Below are 17,254 nucleotides of genomic sequence, written 5' to 3'. Positions count from 1 at the left end.
TGTTATGCAAATGGAATAGACAACAGGTGGAAAGCAGAGGCAGTTAGCAAGACATCCCCAATAAAGGAGTGGTTCTGCAGGTGGTGACCACAGACCACTTCTCAGTTCCTATGCTTTCTGGCTGATGGTTTGGTCACTTTTGAATGTTGGCGGTGCTTTCACTCTAGTGGTAGCATGAGACGGAGTCTACAACCCACACAAGTGGCTCAGGTAGTGCAGCTCATCCAGGATGGCACATCGATGTGAGCTGTAGCAAGAAGGCTTGCTGTGTCTGTCAGCATAGTGTCCAGAGCATGGAGGTGCTACCAGGATACAGGCCAGTACATCAGGAGACGTGGAGGAGGCTGTAGGAGGGCAACAACCCAGCATCAGGACCGCTACCTCTGCCTTTGTACAAGGAGGGGCAGGAGGAGCACTGCCAGAGCCCTGCAAAATGACCTCCAGCGGGTCACAAATGTGCACGTGGCTGCTCAAATGATCAGAAACAGACTCCATGAGGGTGGTATGAGAGCCCGACGTCCACAGGTGGGGATTGGGCTTACAGCCCAACACCGTGCAGGACGTTTGGCATTTGCCAGAGAACACCAAGATTGGAAAATTCACCACTGGCGCCCTGTGCTCTTCACAGATGAAAGCAGGTTCACACTGAGCACATGTGACAGGGTCTGGTGACACCATGGAGAATGTTCTGCTGCCTGCAACATCCTCCAGCATGACCAGTTTGGCAGTGGGTCAGTAATGGTGTGGGATGGCATTTCTTTAGGGGGCTGCACATGTGCTCCATGTGCTCCATGTGCTCACCAGAGGTAGCCTGACTGCCATTAGGTACCAAGATGAGATCCTCAGACCCCTTGTGAGACCATATGCTGGTGCGGTTGGCCCTGGGTTCCTCCTAATGCACGACAATGCTAGACCTCATGTGGCTGGAGTGTGTCAGCAGTTCCTGCAAGACAAAGGCATTGATGCTATGGACTGGCCCGCCCGTTCCCCAGACCTGAATCCAATTGAGCACATCTGGGACATCATGTCTCGCTCTGTCCACCAATGCCACGTTGCACCACAGTCTGTCCACGAGTTGGGGGATGCTTTAGTCCAGGTGTGGGAGGAGATCCCTCAGGAGACCATCCGCCACCTCATCAGGAGCATGCCGAGGTGTTGTAGCGAGGTCATACAGGCATGTGGAGGCCACACAGATTACTGAGCCTCATTTTGACTTGTTTTAAGGACATTACATCAAAGTTGGATCAGCCTGTAGTGTTTTTTTCCACTTTAATTTTGAGTGTAACTTCAAATCCAGACCTCCATGGGTTGCTAAATTTGATTTCCATTGATAATTTTTGTGTGATTTTGTTGTCAGCACATTCAACTATGTAATGAACAAAGTATTTAATAAGAATATTTCATTCATTCAGATCTAGGAAGTCTTATTTTTGTGTTCCCTTTATTTTTTTGAGCAGTGTATTTTAAGATTTAATAGATATATAGTACAAATTTTCTCAGTGTTCCAATATCTCAGGGGTTGCCGCAAAGAAGAGGGAGTCAAGCTATTCTCCAAAGCCCCTGAGGGCAGGACAAGAAGCAACGGGTGGAAACTAGTCAAGGAGAGAAGCAACTTCGAACTAAGGAGACATTTCCTGACAGTGAGAACAATTAACCAGTGGAACTGCTTGCCTCCAGAAGTTGTGGATGCTCCAACAGTGGAAGTTTTTAAAAAGATGTTGGATAACCCTTTGTATGAAGTGGTGTAGGGTTCCCTGCCTAGGCAGGGGGTTGGACTAGAAGACCTCCAAGGTCCCTTCCAACTCTGTTATTCTATTCTATCGCCACATTCTTTTGTTTCCTCCTCTCATCATATCTAATTATAAATATTTTATTAATTTATCAAAATATAAAATAGAGAAGTATAAAGAAAAATGAAAATAAGAGAGGAGAGGGGGAAGAGAAAAAGTGTGTAAAGGAAAAAGTAGGAGAAAAAGAAAAACATTGACTTCTGACTCCTTTTGGTGCAGTGGTAGACCGCAACTTTTTACTTTTATGTAACAATATATACCAGTAATTTCTATTACAACAAATCTGGCTTCCCCTTTCAGAAGGTCACAAAAGGTGATCACTTGACCCTGGGACACTGTGAGTATCATAAATATATGCCAGTTGCCAAGCGGCTGAATTTTGGTCATGTGACCATGGGGAATGCTGCGATGGTCATAAGCGTGAAAAATGGTCATAAATAACTTTTTCAGTGCCATTGTAACTTCGATTGGTCACTAAATGAATAGACTAAAATCAACTGATCTAAGAAAGATAATCGAAAGTAGGATTAAGATAAGATAATCTTAAGTCAAAACCAGGGGAAAGGTTTTAAACAGCAAATGGCCTTTTAGAAACTCTCCATTACCATCATATACATTACAGGTGGCATTTCATCATTATTTTCTGGGAAGTCAAGGTCACTCTCAAAAAATAATAATAATATAGAGGGTGGAAAAATGTTTTGGTTGGCAGCAGATCCTTCCTTGTGAATGAACTCTTCTAACCTTTCTCAACAGATAATTTGAAGGCTTCATTAATTGCTCTTTTCAGTTTGGGCAGTCTGGCTTGTGCTGATACATCAATAAAGATCCATCCCTTTATATTTAAGTTATTTTCTCACTTGGGGAAGGAAACCACAAGCTTAGAAAAATGAAGCTGACTTTCGTGGGTGCCGCTTTGTTGATTTCTGTGCTCAGCACAGATGCCCAGGTGAGAGGAAACCTGAATTTTGGGAAAGCTAATTTGTGGGTTGTCAGAGACACTCCTGTGACTCAAATTCTATGGGTTAAACCCAGACTAAACCGGTCACATTCAGGTCCTACTGAAATCTCAGACATAACAAATGGGGACTTTGTAAAGTGTTAGTGAGAGAATCCAGTTTAAACTCTGTTCAAATGCATGTCTAAATGGAATTGTTTTTTCTGAATTGAATCAAATTGGATGCCAATTGGACGCCACACCAAAGTGATTTCAAGTTGTTATTTAGACTATCACAATTCAAATCAATGATTCTATTCTGTTTGGAAGCTTTTTTGCATTAATTAATAATGAGTTTTGTAGCTTGCAACAAAATTTATTCGTCACACACATTGTGTTCAAATGTGTTTTGTTTGTTTTGGTTTCCAATCAACAAGAAAGCCAGGCCATAGTAGTGTTCAGGGGCTTAGGTTCTCTTTAGCGAGGTGAAATGTTTCTATCCCTTGGTTTCTTTCCTTCAGTAGATTTATTTGCAGTGTGACTGTGTATCTCAGGATAAAACAGGATTAAATAATAGGTGACTATTGTTTTTCCCTTACAAAATCATATTCCAAATCCTCCGCCTCCACCACCTCTACCCCCAGTAAGTAAAAGAGTTTCTTGTTTTGATGCACTTGGTACTTCTGGCTGCTGGAATCTGGATAAGCTGGTAAATGAGATTACACACTTACAAATGGGGTAGTTGGTTGGTCAAATTTTAGCCATCTTCAAACATGGTGCAACCAAGCTTCACACCTTGTTCCCCCAAAGTCCCATCACTATTGGAACTGACCCCACAGGAAATCATCAGTTTCATTCACAGAGCATGTCTCACCCATGCATTGAACATTTTAGGAGAAACACAGCTGCCCAGACATTCAGAACTTTTCTCTCCCATACAAATGACATTGAGGGGAACCACATGTGGGTCCCCTCTGAATCCCTTCCCACACACTTCCCTCTTTTTATTGGAGAAAGAACAGGTGTATAAATGTATTTTTTTTTTTTTTTTGCATTTCTATAGGGGTACTCTGAGTCCCAGGACTACATTGTTTCTGCAAACTATAATCCACAACTCCTTGATCCTGTAGGTACAGTATGATCTTTACCTTTGCCCTTTGTTACTTATTTACTCTTTTTCTTTTTAGGAATAGGAGGTTTAAAATATTTGTCACCTAGGAGGGTTCTTGGATTAAGACAATAGCTAGAAAACTTGGTCAGAATTCTTCCCATTGTGTCTGAAACAGCTGACAAATGAATGATCAAAAAGAATTCTTTCATCCACATTAAAGCCCCTGGCCCCTATTTTATTTAATGAGGAAGTATATTTATTTAGGGCATATGTATTTTTACCTATATATATGTAAATGCAGGTCTTAGTGTGTTTGGGTCTTTTCCCATGTAAGATTGAGAGTATCTTGGTGATGTTTTGACTTGTGCAAGCACGAAGCCAAAAGCACCAGCCTGAAGATGGCGAGTGGGACCTTGGTGAAACATCGCCAAGATACTCTCAATCTTACACAGGAAAAGACCCATTTGGGTATTTTCCCACATCATTATAGTTGTGCTTTTAAAGTTGTAGCAACATTTCGGCAGAATCTCATCTGCCATCCTCAGACTTCTGTATTGTGTTCGTCGATGAGTCAGACTTTCACAGTCTTGCTAACTGCCTCTGCTTTCCACCTGTTGTCTATTCCATTTGCACAACAGCATGTGAAATTGATTGTCAATCAGTGTTGCTACCTAAGTGGACAGTTTGATTTCACAGAAGTGTGATTGACTTGGAGTTACATTGTGTTGTTTAAGTGTTCCCTTTATTTTGTTGAGCAGTATATTTAAAAGCTAAGTACCACTCACTCATCACGAAATCTCCAGAACCGTAAAGCCTACAAACTTGAAATTTGGAACGTATGTTCCTCTTCGCTTCTAGCTTCTCACCAAGAAAGGATTTTTCTAAATGGCAATCAGATCATTAGTATTTCTTAATAAAGTAATTAACACACTCTGATGCTAAAGAGTTCTACTCCCCTTCCCAGGGATGGGATTCACCAGTTTGTACCTATTTGCTAAAACCTGTTGTTAACATTCTAAGCAGTTCGGAGAACTGGTTGTTAGAAGAAATTACTGGGCTAATCCTATAAGGAAGGCAGGAAGGAAACATGTTGGTGTTGCTTACAGAAACTGCCTCTCCGTTAACCCTTATTACATTCTTGGCAGGACTAGACTTCCTGTCTCAGGAACGTCTCTGGAGTTTTTTCCCCTTCCTTTGCTGGTACTTTGCTTGTGTGGAGTGACCATTCAAAGTTACAATGGCACTGAAAAAAGTGACTTTTGACCATTTGTCACACTTACGACTGTTGCAGTATCCCCACTGTCATGAGAGGCCAGGCGAGGAGATGCGTGCCTCGATGTGAGTGATATTGAGTTGGTCAAACCCAGCCAATAACATGACCACCAAGCCACGCCCATGACCTAAGCCACACCCACAGAACTGGTTGTTAAAATTTTTGAATCCCACCCCTTCCCCCTCCCCACCTGAAAATAACTCTGTTCCAAATGCCAGTTGCCTCACATTCTGTTACCTCATTTTAAATTGGCAGACGTTCCACTCCTGCCTCCAGGAGCGGCCTGGGGCTCCTTACAGTACTAAACATCCAAAATGTCTATGCCTTTCACCTATGTAATTGCTTTTGGACTGAAGGCAGCAGGAGCAATATTCCCTTACGTGTTTCAATCACCGACCACCACTGAGCCAATGGATTGTGAACCAAATTTCTCCTACATAGCCTGATCAAAAGTTTTGTCGCAAAGCATGGATATCCAGCTGGTATATCATATTCTAAAATCAAGCAACATCCTTTGAGATTATAGGAGAGGAATTGACTTCACAAGTGTTTGCTATTTCAATGAGATACCTGAGAGAGCTTAGGTTTACACAAAGTTGGATTTTAAAAGACTTTCCTCCTATAAAACTTGAACACAGAGTTTTTATTTTTTAAAAAAAATAATGTTCTTTAGTTACTTAAATAAATGAGTTTTTTAGTGATAAATTATACTCTACTCAGGTCTGATAGCCTTGTTTAATCATTTAAAAATTGTCTGCTTATGGAATTGTTTAGTTATTTGTGTTAAGTTAAAATTTCCTGCCTTTTGATGTGTGGGTATAAATTATTAGAACATTTTGGGGGAATAAACATTACGTACCCACATAGATGTGAGATTTTCAAGTGCAAGTTTTTGTATATCTTTTTATTCCCTTAAATGTTTATAAGTATAAAATTATACGCATGTGTAAATGAATGAATAAACATCTAAAAGATATATGCCTGTGGATGGATGGATGGATAGATGATAGATGATGGATGGATGGATAAGAGATGGATGATAGATGGATGAATGGATGGATGGACTGACAGATTGATAGATAGAATACACAATCCATGATTTTCAAATATAGAAAAACACTGGGTTTTTTTTACATTTATCTTTGTTTCCTAGTTTGGGTGGACTCCATACAGAAGTGCAGCTTATGCATACCCCAAAACGTTCATGTTTTTCTTTCTTCAGATGCCTCATAGCTCCCCTGGTTCTGCCCAAGCCAACTATTCTGGCCCAGCAGCGAGTGCTTATATGATACCCATTTTTAGTGATACCCACTTGAAAGAACCACAAGAAACTTATCGCGGGGGGCTATCTTTGTCTCTTTATATTTGGCTCTATATAGGCATATTTATTCTTCTGTTTATTAAATTTATATGCTGCTCATCTCACACGTAAATTCCCTTTGGCTTATGTAAGTTATAATATAACTGAAATATAAGAAAGATTGAAGGGAATGAATATTATACACTACACAGAGATGTGTATGTATATGCTTATATGAGAGAAAAAATGCACGTTTCCCTTGTATACTATACAAATGTCTATTAAAATTATTTCACAATGAAAGAAATCCATGTTTCTCTGCTTTTGGCAGTGGTTTTCTAGTAACTTTGGCTCAGCAATGAGTATAAAATTTGCCTGTTTATATGATACCCATTTAAGAGGATCCAAGAAATTATCTGGACCTGAAAATTCTAGCGTCCCATGCAGGGCTAGGTTCTCCAAAATCTGGGGTAGGTATATTGTGAAAAGAACCCTTGTATTGAAAGGTGTAAATAAAAATGCATCAGAAGCAGGCAGGGAAGGCAGAGGTATGTGGTATATCCATTCCATCCCTTGCTACCACAGAATCTAATAACCAAGAAATATCATATAACAATGTGAAAATTAGTACAGATGGTCCTCACTCAATGACTGCCATTAGAGCCAATAAGCAAAGCAATTGCTAAATGAAAAATCATATCACTGTGACTACGCTTACCATCTGACACATGGGACAATGCATACTCACTGAATGTAATGGCAAACAGGCGAATGGCAATAAGATGTTGTTGAGATTGTAAATTCTAGCATTGTTTTCATTATTGCAATGTAATTCATTGTCCGAGGCAGTTGCTAAACAAAAGAGGCTATCTGTAGCCTCTTTTCTTATAGTTGCTGCAAGGATAATGTTAGACAAGATCCTAGTGTACGCCAAACACAGGTTTCAGAGAAAATACAGCATCTAAACATTATTTACTACTACTATCTGGATCTTTGTAAGCTTCAGCTAGGAAGGATATTAAGATCATGTGTGGATTTAGTTGGGGGGTTTTTTTAGAATCCCTTCCCAAACTCTTCCTGGTCTTTGTTGCAGAAAGATTTGATTTGTAACATATCTTTGAATTTCTGTAGGAGTACCCTAATTCACCATACCCTCCACCTGTAAGTACGATCTTCTCCTTTGCCTGAAATTAATTATCTCTGTTGAGGAATGTTTGTTGAGACTTTCTGCTTATAGCCTGAGGTTTCCAAATTCTGTATGAATTATGTCACATCTTGGACAGATGTGGGTTAACACAGTTGCTAAGAAAAACAGTCTTGGTTGGTCATTACCAACTATCAAGAGTATCCACAAAACACAGTGAAAAAAAAAATCAAGATGAAGACTGGCTCCAGAATTGAATGGGGCGCTTCCAATTATGACCTTCATGGCTCTTTGAGTGTTTAAGGTTGCTAATCCCTGGGATAGGCAAAGGCTTTTGGGGGGGACACAAGAGTAGGCAGAGATATAGGATAACACTGCATTACAAAAGATTGAAGAGCCCTTTGAAAGGCAAATAGTATTGTGTGTGTATGTGAGGTTTTTCTGTGGCATCATGCTACTTTTCACCTGTTCCTACTCTTGTGGTTCCAGTGCTATGCAGGCTGCAATTAACAAGTTTAGTTGCCCTTTTCCAGATTAGAGGATTACAGTCTTTACTTTCCAGGCTTTTTCACATTTTATGGGGAAGATGAAAGAAAAGTATTTGTTCCCTCACTCTATGTCTTTGTGCATGTGTCATTCATCCATAGGATCGTTTTAGACCTAAAAAGCTGGTAAGTATCTTATCTTGTTTTTACTAGTTTTGTAGATGTTTGCCTTTGATTGCTCTGGAATCTCAAATGTATCACACTGCAAAAGTTCAACAAGCTTTCTTTTGAAGTAGAAGAACCTAAATCAGCAATGGGATCCTATCTGTTCCACTAGCAGTTTGGTGACCTAACACACACACACACACACACACACACACACAGCTTTCCACACACCAGCTGAGACCTGCAGCACCAATCAAATGAGGGGATAAAGAAGAGAAAAGTGCAGGCGCGGGTGGGAGGGCTAAACCTGAGCTTTTCTCTTCTTTCTCCTCTCAGCTGATAGTTGGAGGCTTTTTTTTACTACTGGCTCAGCCAAACTGGTAGGAGGTTTTGCTACCAGTTCGGCTGAACTGGGCCAAACTGATAGCATAACACCACTGAGCTAAATCCAGGGGTGCAATCTTTCCTGGACCATTCTCATATCTGTATATGAGGTTATTGTGAGGTTATTTGCTTCTTCCTTTATTGTTTGGCCATGTTCCCAAAGATGTTAGGCACATTACAACATCTCAAACAGTAAAATAATAATAATAAAAAAAGACCTGAGCTTGGTGACTCCAGAGCAATCAGGATAACCCACCCAGCCACATTATGTTCTCCAAGATTATATACCCAGGTGACATGCTCAGGTATCAGTGTCCTGATCACGAAAGATTGTGGCTGTTGGATACCAAGAAAAAAGGGTGGATAGGCTTTCTATTCAGAGCAATAGTCAATGTTGTTGCATGAGATTGGAGAAGGCATGCGGAAATTGTAATTTGTGGAGGCCCTGGTTTATTAATTTTAAGCTTGGCCAGTTAACTTTATACAAAAGAATGAAGAACAGATCTAGAGAAGGGAATATATACAATATGTTTGTGTGTATGTGTGTAATGACTTGGATTTGATGGATTAGCAATGCAAAATTAGATCAGAGATCAGATTTTATGCACAGTATTTGCAGCCATGTGAGCCATTAGCACATCTCTTTCAATGTGTATTCCACATTGTATGCCTGTTTACTCTCCTCTAACCCCTTTCTCTCCAATGAATGCAAATACAAACATTAATTCCCTTCTTGCAAATTATCCTGGTGCAGAGATAAACGTTCCAAAGGGTGGTGTGTGTGTGGAAAAGGGCTTTTAAGTTTTTTCCCTTTTACATCAGCTGCCTGGTTGAGTTGCGTTCTAGAAAATTTCCCCATTATTTGGGCTCATCCATCTTTTGGGGATTGTATATGTCTGATGCTGTAGAGCAAAGGACAGCAGAAATAAAATTGTAAGCATAGTTGCTGTCACATTTTATGTGACTGAGTTGTTTTTCTCGATTATGGTTGCTAAAGAAGGACTCCCTGTATAGAAATATGGAATGTGTTAAAATTGAGAAACATTGAGAGAAAGTGTTAAAGATTGAGAAAGCATGACTTTAAAAAATTACTTTAAGTTGATAGAAAAGGAGATGCAATTAATCAAGTGTGAAAGATCCTTTCTGAATATTATGTACGTTTTTTGTAGATACAACTATTCTCTGTAAGTATACGGAAATATATTTTTTTAATTGCTTTCAATCCCAGATGACAACACTAGTGCAGAAAGATCCAGCTCAAATCTTTAATTAGCCTGAAAATTCCTTTTTCCTCTCTTAGTCTAAGAAAAATGACTTTCATGTGTATATTAAAAAGAATTGTTATTTGAATTACAGTAGTCAATTTGTTAAAGTAATTGATGGAAATTTTAAATGCCTAGGATGTCTCTTTATTGTTGTCAGATATAAAGTAAATGTAGATAAATTATTAGTAATTCTGAATTATTTTAGGCATATTAGCTAATAGAAAATGGCTACATTTCTCTTATTTAAAGGGGAGGTGGAGGAAAATACAGTGCAAAGTAACTCTTAATGTTTTCTTTCTTTATATTAGAAGTTTGCTAAATTCCGCAAAAAACAATGTAACCGGAAGAGGCATTGGGTAAGCTTCATGAGAAAAAAGGGAACATATTCCAATATATTTGGTTGGTTTGGTTAGAAAAATACTGATACTCTTTTTAGTGAAGAAGAATTAACAGCAACATTAATGAACTTAGAAACCATGTTGTCTCAGGAAGGAAAAAAGGCACACAGTTTTGGGAACGTTCAGTATGGCTGGCCTTAAGAGAAATTTAAGAGTAACCATTCAGCAATGTCCAGGGGCAAGATGGTAGACATAGCATCACAGAGCCCTTTCTCTCCCCTTTCCATCTCCTCCCAACACCTTTGGATCTGTTGCTTGCTAACAGGAATGGAATTGGCCCTGCCACTGTTAGGGTGAAGAAGACTCCATAAGGGGGTGAACCAGGAAAGGCACTTTCCCCTTCACTTCCTACCTCCTGAAGAGCTACTTCACATCATCAAAAATAAGAAGCTCTCTGAGCCATATAGAACATTTAAATACAATTTTTATTGCCCAAAGAGGATCTTAGATACAGTGATTTAAATTATAGCCCGCTCTTCTCTTATCTATGAATTTCAACTATTTTGTTTGACTTTTTCATCGGATCATAACTAGGGTTCTCTTTTGGATCTAGAACCATGGTCATCCTGGACCTTGAATCTTGTTTAGTCAAACGCAACTAATCACTCATACACTGGGACTTTTCTTTCAGTGCAGGGAAATTTTAAGTTTCTATTTGTTGGACATGGTGGCTCAGTGGCCAAGGCGTTGAGCTTGTCAATCAGAAAGGTCAGCAGTTCGGCAGTTCAAATCCCTAGCGCTGCGTAATGGAGTAAGCTCCCATTACTTGTCCCAGCTTCTGCCAACCTAGCATTTTGAAAGCACGTAAAAAATGCAAGTAGAAAAATAGGGACCACTTTGGTGGGAAGGTAACAGCGTTCTCTGAGCCTTTGGCATTTAGTCATGCCGACCACATGACCATGGAGATGTCTTCAGACAGCACTGGCTCTTCGGCTTTGTAATGGAAATGAGCACCACCCCCTAGAGCCGGAAACGACTAGCACGTATGTGCAAGGGGAACTTTTACCTTTATTTGCTGGAAGATAGTTAGGCAAGGCTAGAGGCCTATATCTGTTTCTCTCAACAGTGCCAAAATCCAGATGATTCAGTTTCCCAAATTCTTCTATGCCCTCCGCTCCCTGCACTAAAATTAGTTCAAGCCCATCCAGGTTAGCACTATAGTAAGTCTGTTACTCTCTAAGATTATACTTAGTAGTTTATTGCTTACAGGAACCCAGAGGGAAACTGGGAATAATCCCAACTCTTAGAATACGTTGTGGAAGTCAATTGTTGTATCTGATAAATGTTCAAGATTCAAGTCCCATGCAGGTGCAGGATATAATGCTAGTAGGAACTGTAATCCACCACAGTGGGAGGGCAGAAAGTAGGACCGGGGAAAAACTCATATCAGGTAGCCCCTGGAAGCACCCACAGGCTTCAACATGGCTATTGGGTTCCTTTTAATGAGGATTGTGGAAAATAATTGAGATTTGTAGCTGTTTTTGTTTTTTCTGTTCTGATTATTTCATTCTGCAGCGTCGTCGTCAGCGGTACCCTGGTCGTCTCCGAAACTTCTCTTTTGATCCCTCAAACAGCACTACTCCCCCGCAAGTCTATTTTGATCCTCCCCAAGACTTCTCTGGTCCTCCCCAAGGCTTCTCTGGTTCTCCTCAAGGTTCCTCTGGTCCTCCCCAAGGCTACTTTGGTGCCCCCCAAGGCTATTTTGGTTCTCCTCAAGGCTTCTCTGGTCCTCCCCAAATCTATGTTGGTGTCCTCCAAGACTTCTCTGGTCCTCCCCAAGGCTATCCTGTTGCAGGCACTACTCAAGAATCTTCATCTTTCCCTGCTCAACCATCTGGGTCTGCTGTCCCGCCCTCTTCTGGCACAGTGAGTATGAACTGGTGACAGGTTCCTTTGCGGGCCTGTTCACCTGAAGGTGGGAGAAGGTTCTGTTGGCCCTAAAATATTGAAAATATTCTTTCCCTAAATGTATAGAGGACAAAAATGGCAAAACATGGCATTGTTTCCAATTACTATAAACATGTTCCCTAATAATGGAATATGGGTTTACAGTCATAAATTGTGCTGGTTGTTAAGTGGGTCTCCAAATGACTGGGCTTGATTTTATGATCCTTTTTGTGTGGTGGCCATTAATGGAATATAGCATTATAAAGATAATATTAAGTGAATCCCATGGTCATAAAGCAAATCTATTGTCTGCAATCAGCATCTTTTTTTTTTAACCAGAAACTGGAAATATATCACACTCATGTGACTCTGGGATTTTGTAAACAGATGTAAGATGAAACAGTTGTGAGAGCTTGTTTGGTCTAATGGTTAAGGCAGCAGGATAGAAAGCAAGAGACTGTGGGGTTCAAATCCCACTTTAATCATGAAAAACATCTGGGTGTCTTTGGGCCAGTCACTCTCTCTCTCAGCCCCAGCCACATCACAGGGTTGTTGTTGTGAGGAAAGTAGAAGGAAGAAAATGTGTTGGATTATGTTCACATAGTCAACCCACCTATTATTTATGGAGTTATTTGTAAAAATAATAAAGGCAAGACACAAATAAGCACACGCAATTAAATGCAGCCCAGTTGCTAAGTTCCCAAAAGCTGATCATGTGATAGGGCAGCTACCAGAACTCTAAACTGGGGTCATAAGTATTTTGGGGGGATCATAATCACAGTAGGAGGGAAGAAAGACACGTCCCAGGATAGCAGAAAACTCATGTCACCTGCCTTTGCAGGACAGCCAGTGGAAGGAGATACACCCATTGGCTTCAATATGTTTTGGTGGATATCTTTTAATGAGGAATGTGGAAACCAAATGAGATCAGGGACTACACCTTTGTCTACACAGACTTTGCCGGCTGCCCGTACACAAAATGAGTTTGTCACCATTGCTGCTCCCAGTCCTCAATATCCTGCTGGGCCCTGCATCATTTTCCCCTCCACAATCTGACCCTACTTTCTCTGCACAGCCTGCCCCTCCAGCTTCTGTTTCCTCTGGTGTTAAACTCCCTGGTAACTCCACATTGCCTGCCTCTGGAGAACCTGGGTCTGCTGCTGGAAGCTCTGGTGAAGAGACTTCTGCCTCTAAAGGTCAGGTAAGCATCGAAGTGCGGCAATTCTTGAAGGCCTGTAATTCCTCTGACGATGGGAAGAAGATTTTGCTGGGGGAGCTCTATGTAGATGATGCATCTCTTTGAATCCCTTCATACATTATTGCAAAGAGAACCAGCCGGAAATCAATCACCCTAAAATTAAAATAATGGCTTTGCCAAGTTGCTCTAAAAATTGTACTTGGATTATTAAAAACCATTCCATCAAGCAGGTGCGATGCTTTTGATACCTGGGGTTAATCTTTCAAGCTATTGGACATAAAGGACTTAGGGGAACTACACTTGTTGTCTAGTACACTAAGCTAAACCTCTAGCCCAATTTTTATGTGGTACACAACTTGGACCACTTTCCAAGCTCAAACCATTAGGTTTTGCCATTTTAGCACTTCGATATAGTACAAGAATGTTTTGTTTTTAAAGAGTTAAATGCCAATACCTGTATGCTTGTTACAAATTCACTAATACTTTTTCTAGTAATGTCCACAATTGAATGAACACTTCTCTTCTCTTCTCTTCTCTTCTCTTCTCTTCTCTTCTCTTCTCTTCTCTTCTCTTCTCTTCTCTTCTCTTCTATTCTATTCTATTCTATTCTATTCTATTCTATTCTATTCTCTCTCTTCTCTTCTCCTTTGTTTTTCCAGGAAATCAAAGCTTCTCAGTAGGAAAATGTATGCCAGTGAGTATGAAATAAACTTGTTGCTGTAATAGAGTTTTATATTGTTCAGATTCCTCCCAGAACTTTGTGAGAACTTGATTTCAAATGATGAATAGTAGATTATCAGGGGGCCTTGTCATTGAGGGGAAGGGAAGGTTGAAGTTAGAATTCTAAACTATTACCTGCCTCCATATAAAAGATGCATGACAATCAGTTGCATACTATTTTATGCGTTGCATAAATATTTCACTTTCACATTTTTTTCCTAGATCCAACCAGAATAAAATTGCCAAGTATAAAATCCGGTGCACTCCCACACACTTTCTCTTTCTGGCTTCCATAATTTCTTCCTAATCAAGGATCAGAGGCAATATGAAAATTTCTTCTGAGAAAATTTCTTCTTCCAGCAATCATATTTCTTTCTGTTGATTTGGGGGCATTTTCTCTTAATTGTGAACACTGGTTATGTACCAAAATAAACATTTACAAATAAATATATGCAGCATTATCATGGGATATTGTCTTTATCATTGTGCTCTGAAAATTATCATTTTCCAATATTATAGTGAACTTCAGGCCACATCAATGTTTGCTTTATTCTAATATATGAAAATGTGACTACAAGCCCATCAACTAAGCATACTTTGATCTTAATGCCATAAACATATTTATCCCACATTTCATTACCTTAGAGACTACAGTGTCTAACAGGCTTAACAAATGTTTAGCAAAGTTCCCAAAGATCCTTGAATTGCTTAAGAAGTTGCAAATTATAAACTGCTTTTGCCTCCTTTGATCTCAGAGATAACTAATTACAGTCTCATTCTATGTCCGAAAGACAATTGCTCTCATCCCTGATTCCCTGATCCCTGATAGATGAAGAAGACTCTATGTACCTACCAGCAATAAGAAATGGGGAAGTATCTTGAATTTAGTATTCTCTCCTTTTCTTCAGTAATTGGATAATTCAGGGTTTAATAATCTTTCTCCAGTTTTCATGGAAATGTTGTCTCCACTTTGCACATGCATAAGTCTCCATTTTGCACATGCATAAGTCTCCACTTTGCACATGCATAAGTTTCCACTTTGCACACTTATGACTGGCATTGAGAATGCTTTGATTCTGATCCCCTCCCCAAGCCCTAAAGTGAAAACTCATTGTCCTCAATACATGGTATAATGTCAGATGTCAAACCTTTAACTTGATTAGAGAGCCGTGGTGGTGCAATGGTTAGAATGCAGTACTGCAGGCTACTTCTGCTGACTGCCAGCTGACTGCAATTTGGCAGTTCAAATCTCACTAGGCTCAAGGTTGACTTAGCCTTCCATCCTCCTGAGATCAGTAAAATGAGGATCGGGATTGTTTTGGGGGGTAATATGCTGACTCTGTAAACTGCTTAGAGAGGGTTGTAAAAGCACGGTAAAGCAGTATATAAGTCTAAATGCTATTGCTATTAAGTGTGTTGTATAAATTGTGTTGTAAATCTATACAGGCTCATTTTCTGTGTATCATTTTTTGCATTGGAGGGATATCTCTGAAAAATTTCCTGGAGAGGTCTGTGCGCTATGTGCCACGTCTCAATTGTCTTGATTTCCATCCATTTTTTCCTAGCCAAGACAAACAATATTTGATAAGTTGTACTGCTCAGGTACTCATCAAGATCCAGGCAAAGAACAATTTCTGTCCTTGCTTTTCCTTTCCCACTTATAGATTTAATAAATGTCAGTAGGATACAAGCACTGACAACCAGTCGGCTATTGCTTTACAATATTGAATATACTCCCATCAAGTGAATGGAATAAAACAACAGTGCATAATAATAAATAATTTCACAGTGTTATAGTCAAAAATAAAATAAAAGGCAAAAGTGAGAAGTGAAAATATTATGCAGCAGTTCAGTTAGTAACTCTGTAGAGTGACTTTGTTTTGGAATCAGAATGAGCCACAAACTATTTTTAATTTAAAAATCATGTCAGTTAAACCATTTCACTTTTATTTCTCCGCCAACATTATTTCCCTTTTGAACTTTATTTGTTTGAAGTTTGCTCTGTGTATTTTATAACCAGGAGCCATTTTTGCATCCTGTCTCAAACAAAGCAGATAAGGAGAAAAATAAAACCCATTTAGCATTCAAGAAATATACCACAGCTTAGCACTTGGAAAAATAACAGTGGAAAAGATACCTACAAATATATCATTGTCTATACCTACAAAGGATGAGAGCCATGTATATGATACTCTATGGAAGTGAATTCTATGGATGTGAATATGGAAGTCTCAATTTCTGGCCAATAGATGGGGAAGAAATGGAGGTAGTAACAGATTTTATTTTCCTGGGCTCCAAGATCACCGTAGATGGGGACTGCAGCCAAGATTTTAAAAGATGCTTGCTCCTGTGGAGGAAAGCTATGGCAAATCTAGACAGCATACTAAAAAGCAGAGACATTACCCTGCCAACAAAAGTGCGTATGGTCAAGGCTATGATTTTCCCAGTTGCAATGTATGGCTGTGAAAGTTGGACCATAAGGAAGGCTGAGCACCAAAGAATGGAGGCCTTTGAACTCGGGTGCTGGAGGAGACTCCTGCGAGTCCCTTGGACTGCAAGGCGATCAAACTGGTCAGTCCTAGAGGAGGTCAACCCTGACTGATCTTTAGAAGGCCAGATCCTGAAGATGAAACTCAAAGACTTTGGCCACCTAATGAGAAGGAAGGACTCACTGGAGAAGAGCCTAAGGCTGGGAACGATTGAGGACAATAGAAGAAGGGGACAGCAGAGAAGGAGGTGGCTAGATGGAGTCACTGAAGCAGTTGGCGTGAGCTTAAATGGATTCCAGAAGAGGGTAGAGGACAGGGAGATCTGGAGGAACATTGTCCATGGGGTCATGATGGGTCAGACATGACTTCGCAACTAACAACAACAAATGGAAGTGAAAACTGGACTTTGAAGAATCAGGATAGAAAGAGTCTTGACGCTTCTGATGTTGGTGTTGGAAAAAACCCCGGAATACCATAGACAGCCAAGAAAACAAACAAATGGATTATCTAAGAAATCAAAACATAATTCTCACTTGAGGCACAAATAATTACATCCAAATTATTCAACTTCAGGCAATCAAACCGGTCAATCCTAGATGCTGGGAATTGTGAAAAGAAAGAGAAGTAGGAGACCACCAAGGTGGATAGACTTGGTTTCAATGGTGATGAGTGCCACATTGTAAGACTTGAAAGACCAGGTTAGGGACA

At 40.0% G+C, this 17,254-nt stretch overlaps 1 protein-coding gene across 3 annotated transcripts; it reads left to right on the top strand.

The window, feature by feature from the left end:
- Positions 1-2,608: 2,608 nt before the first annotated feature.
- LOC148124946 (uncharacterized) lies at positions 2,609-14,518 on the top strand. 3 transcript variants are annotated; one of them, XM_087939991.1, is made up of 12 exons: positions 2,609-2,739; positions 3,329-3,370; positions 3,791-3,853; positions 6,334-6,384; positions 7,543-7,572; positions 8,203-8,226; positions 9,759-9,773; positions 10,163-10,210; positions 11,768-12,118; positions 13,215-13,340; positions 13,997-14,031; positions 14,280-14,518. In XM_087939991.1, exons 1-11 carry the CDS (start codon positions 2,680-2,682, stop codon positions 14,015-14,017), a joined length of 831 nt encoding a protein of 276 aa, XP_087796117.1. In that variant the 5' UTR covers positions 2,609-2,679; the 3' UTR covers positions 14,018-14,031; positions 14,280-14,518. The 3 variants fall into 3 exon arrangements, with proteins under 3 accessions (XP_087796117.1, XP_087796118.1, XP_087796116.1); XM_087939992.1 differs by lacking the exons at positions 3,329-3,370; positions 6,334-6,384 and having other exon boundaries at positions 2,616-2,739; XM_087939990.1 differs by lacking the exons at positions 3,329-3,370; positions 6,334-6,384 and having other exon boundaries at positions 2,620-2,739; positions 9,688-9,773.
- The last annotated feature ends 2,736 nt before the right edge of the window (positions 14,519-17,254 follow it).

Source organism: Pseudonaja textilis, chromosome 10, assembly GCF_049901715.1.
Source record: "Pseudonaja textilis isolate UNSWEBS1 chromosome 10, rPseTex1.2, whole genome shotgun sequence".
NCBI classification, from domain to species: Eukaryota; Metazoa; Chordata; class Lepidosauria; order Squamata; family Elapidae; genus Pseudonaja; species Pseudonaja textilis.
This window is presented reverse-complemented; position numbering and strand designations above follow the sequence as displayed.

Excerpts from the sequence above, each read along its gene's own strand:
- LOC148124946 (XM_087939990.1), top strand. The coding sequence starts at position 2,680 with ATGAAGCTGACTTTCGTGGGTGCCGCTTTGTTGATTTCTGTGCTCAGC. Across the intron at positions 2,740-3,790 it reads TGCTCAGCACAGATGCCCAG|GGGTACTCTGAGTCCCAGGA; the intron begins GTGAGAGGAAAC and ends GCATTTCTATAG. Across the intron at positions 14,032-14,279 it reads CAGTAGGAAAATGTATGCCA|ATCCAACCAGAATAAAATTG; the intron begins GTGAGTATGAAA and ends TTTTTTTCCTAG.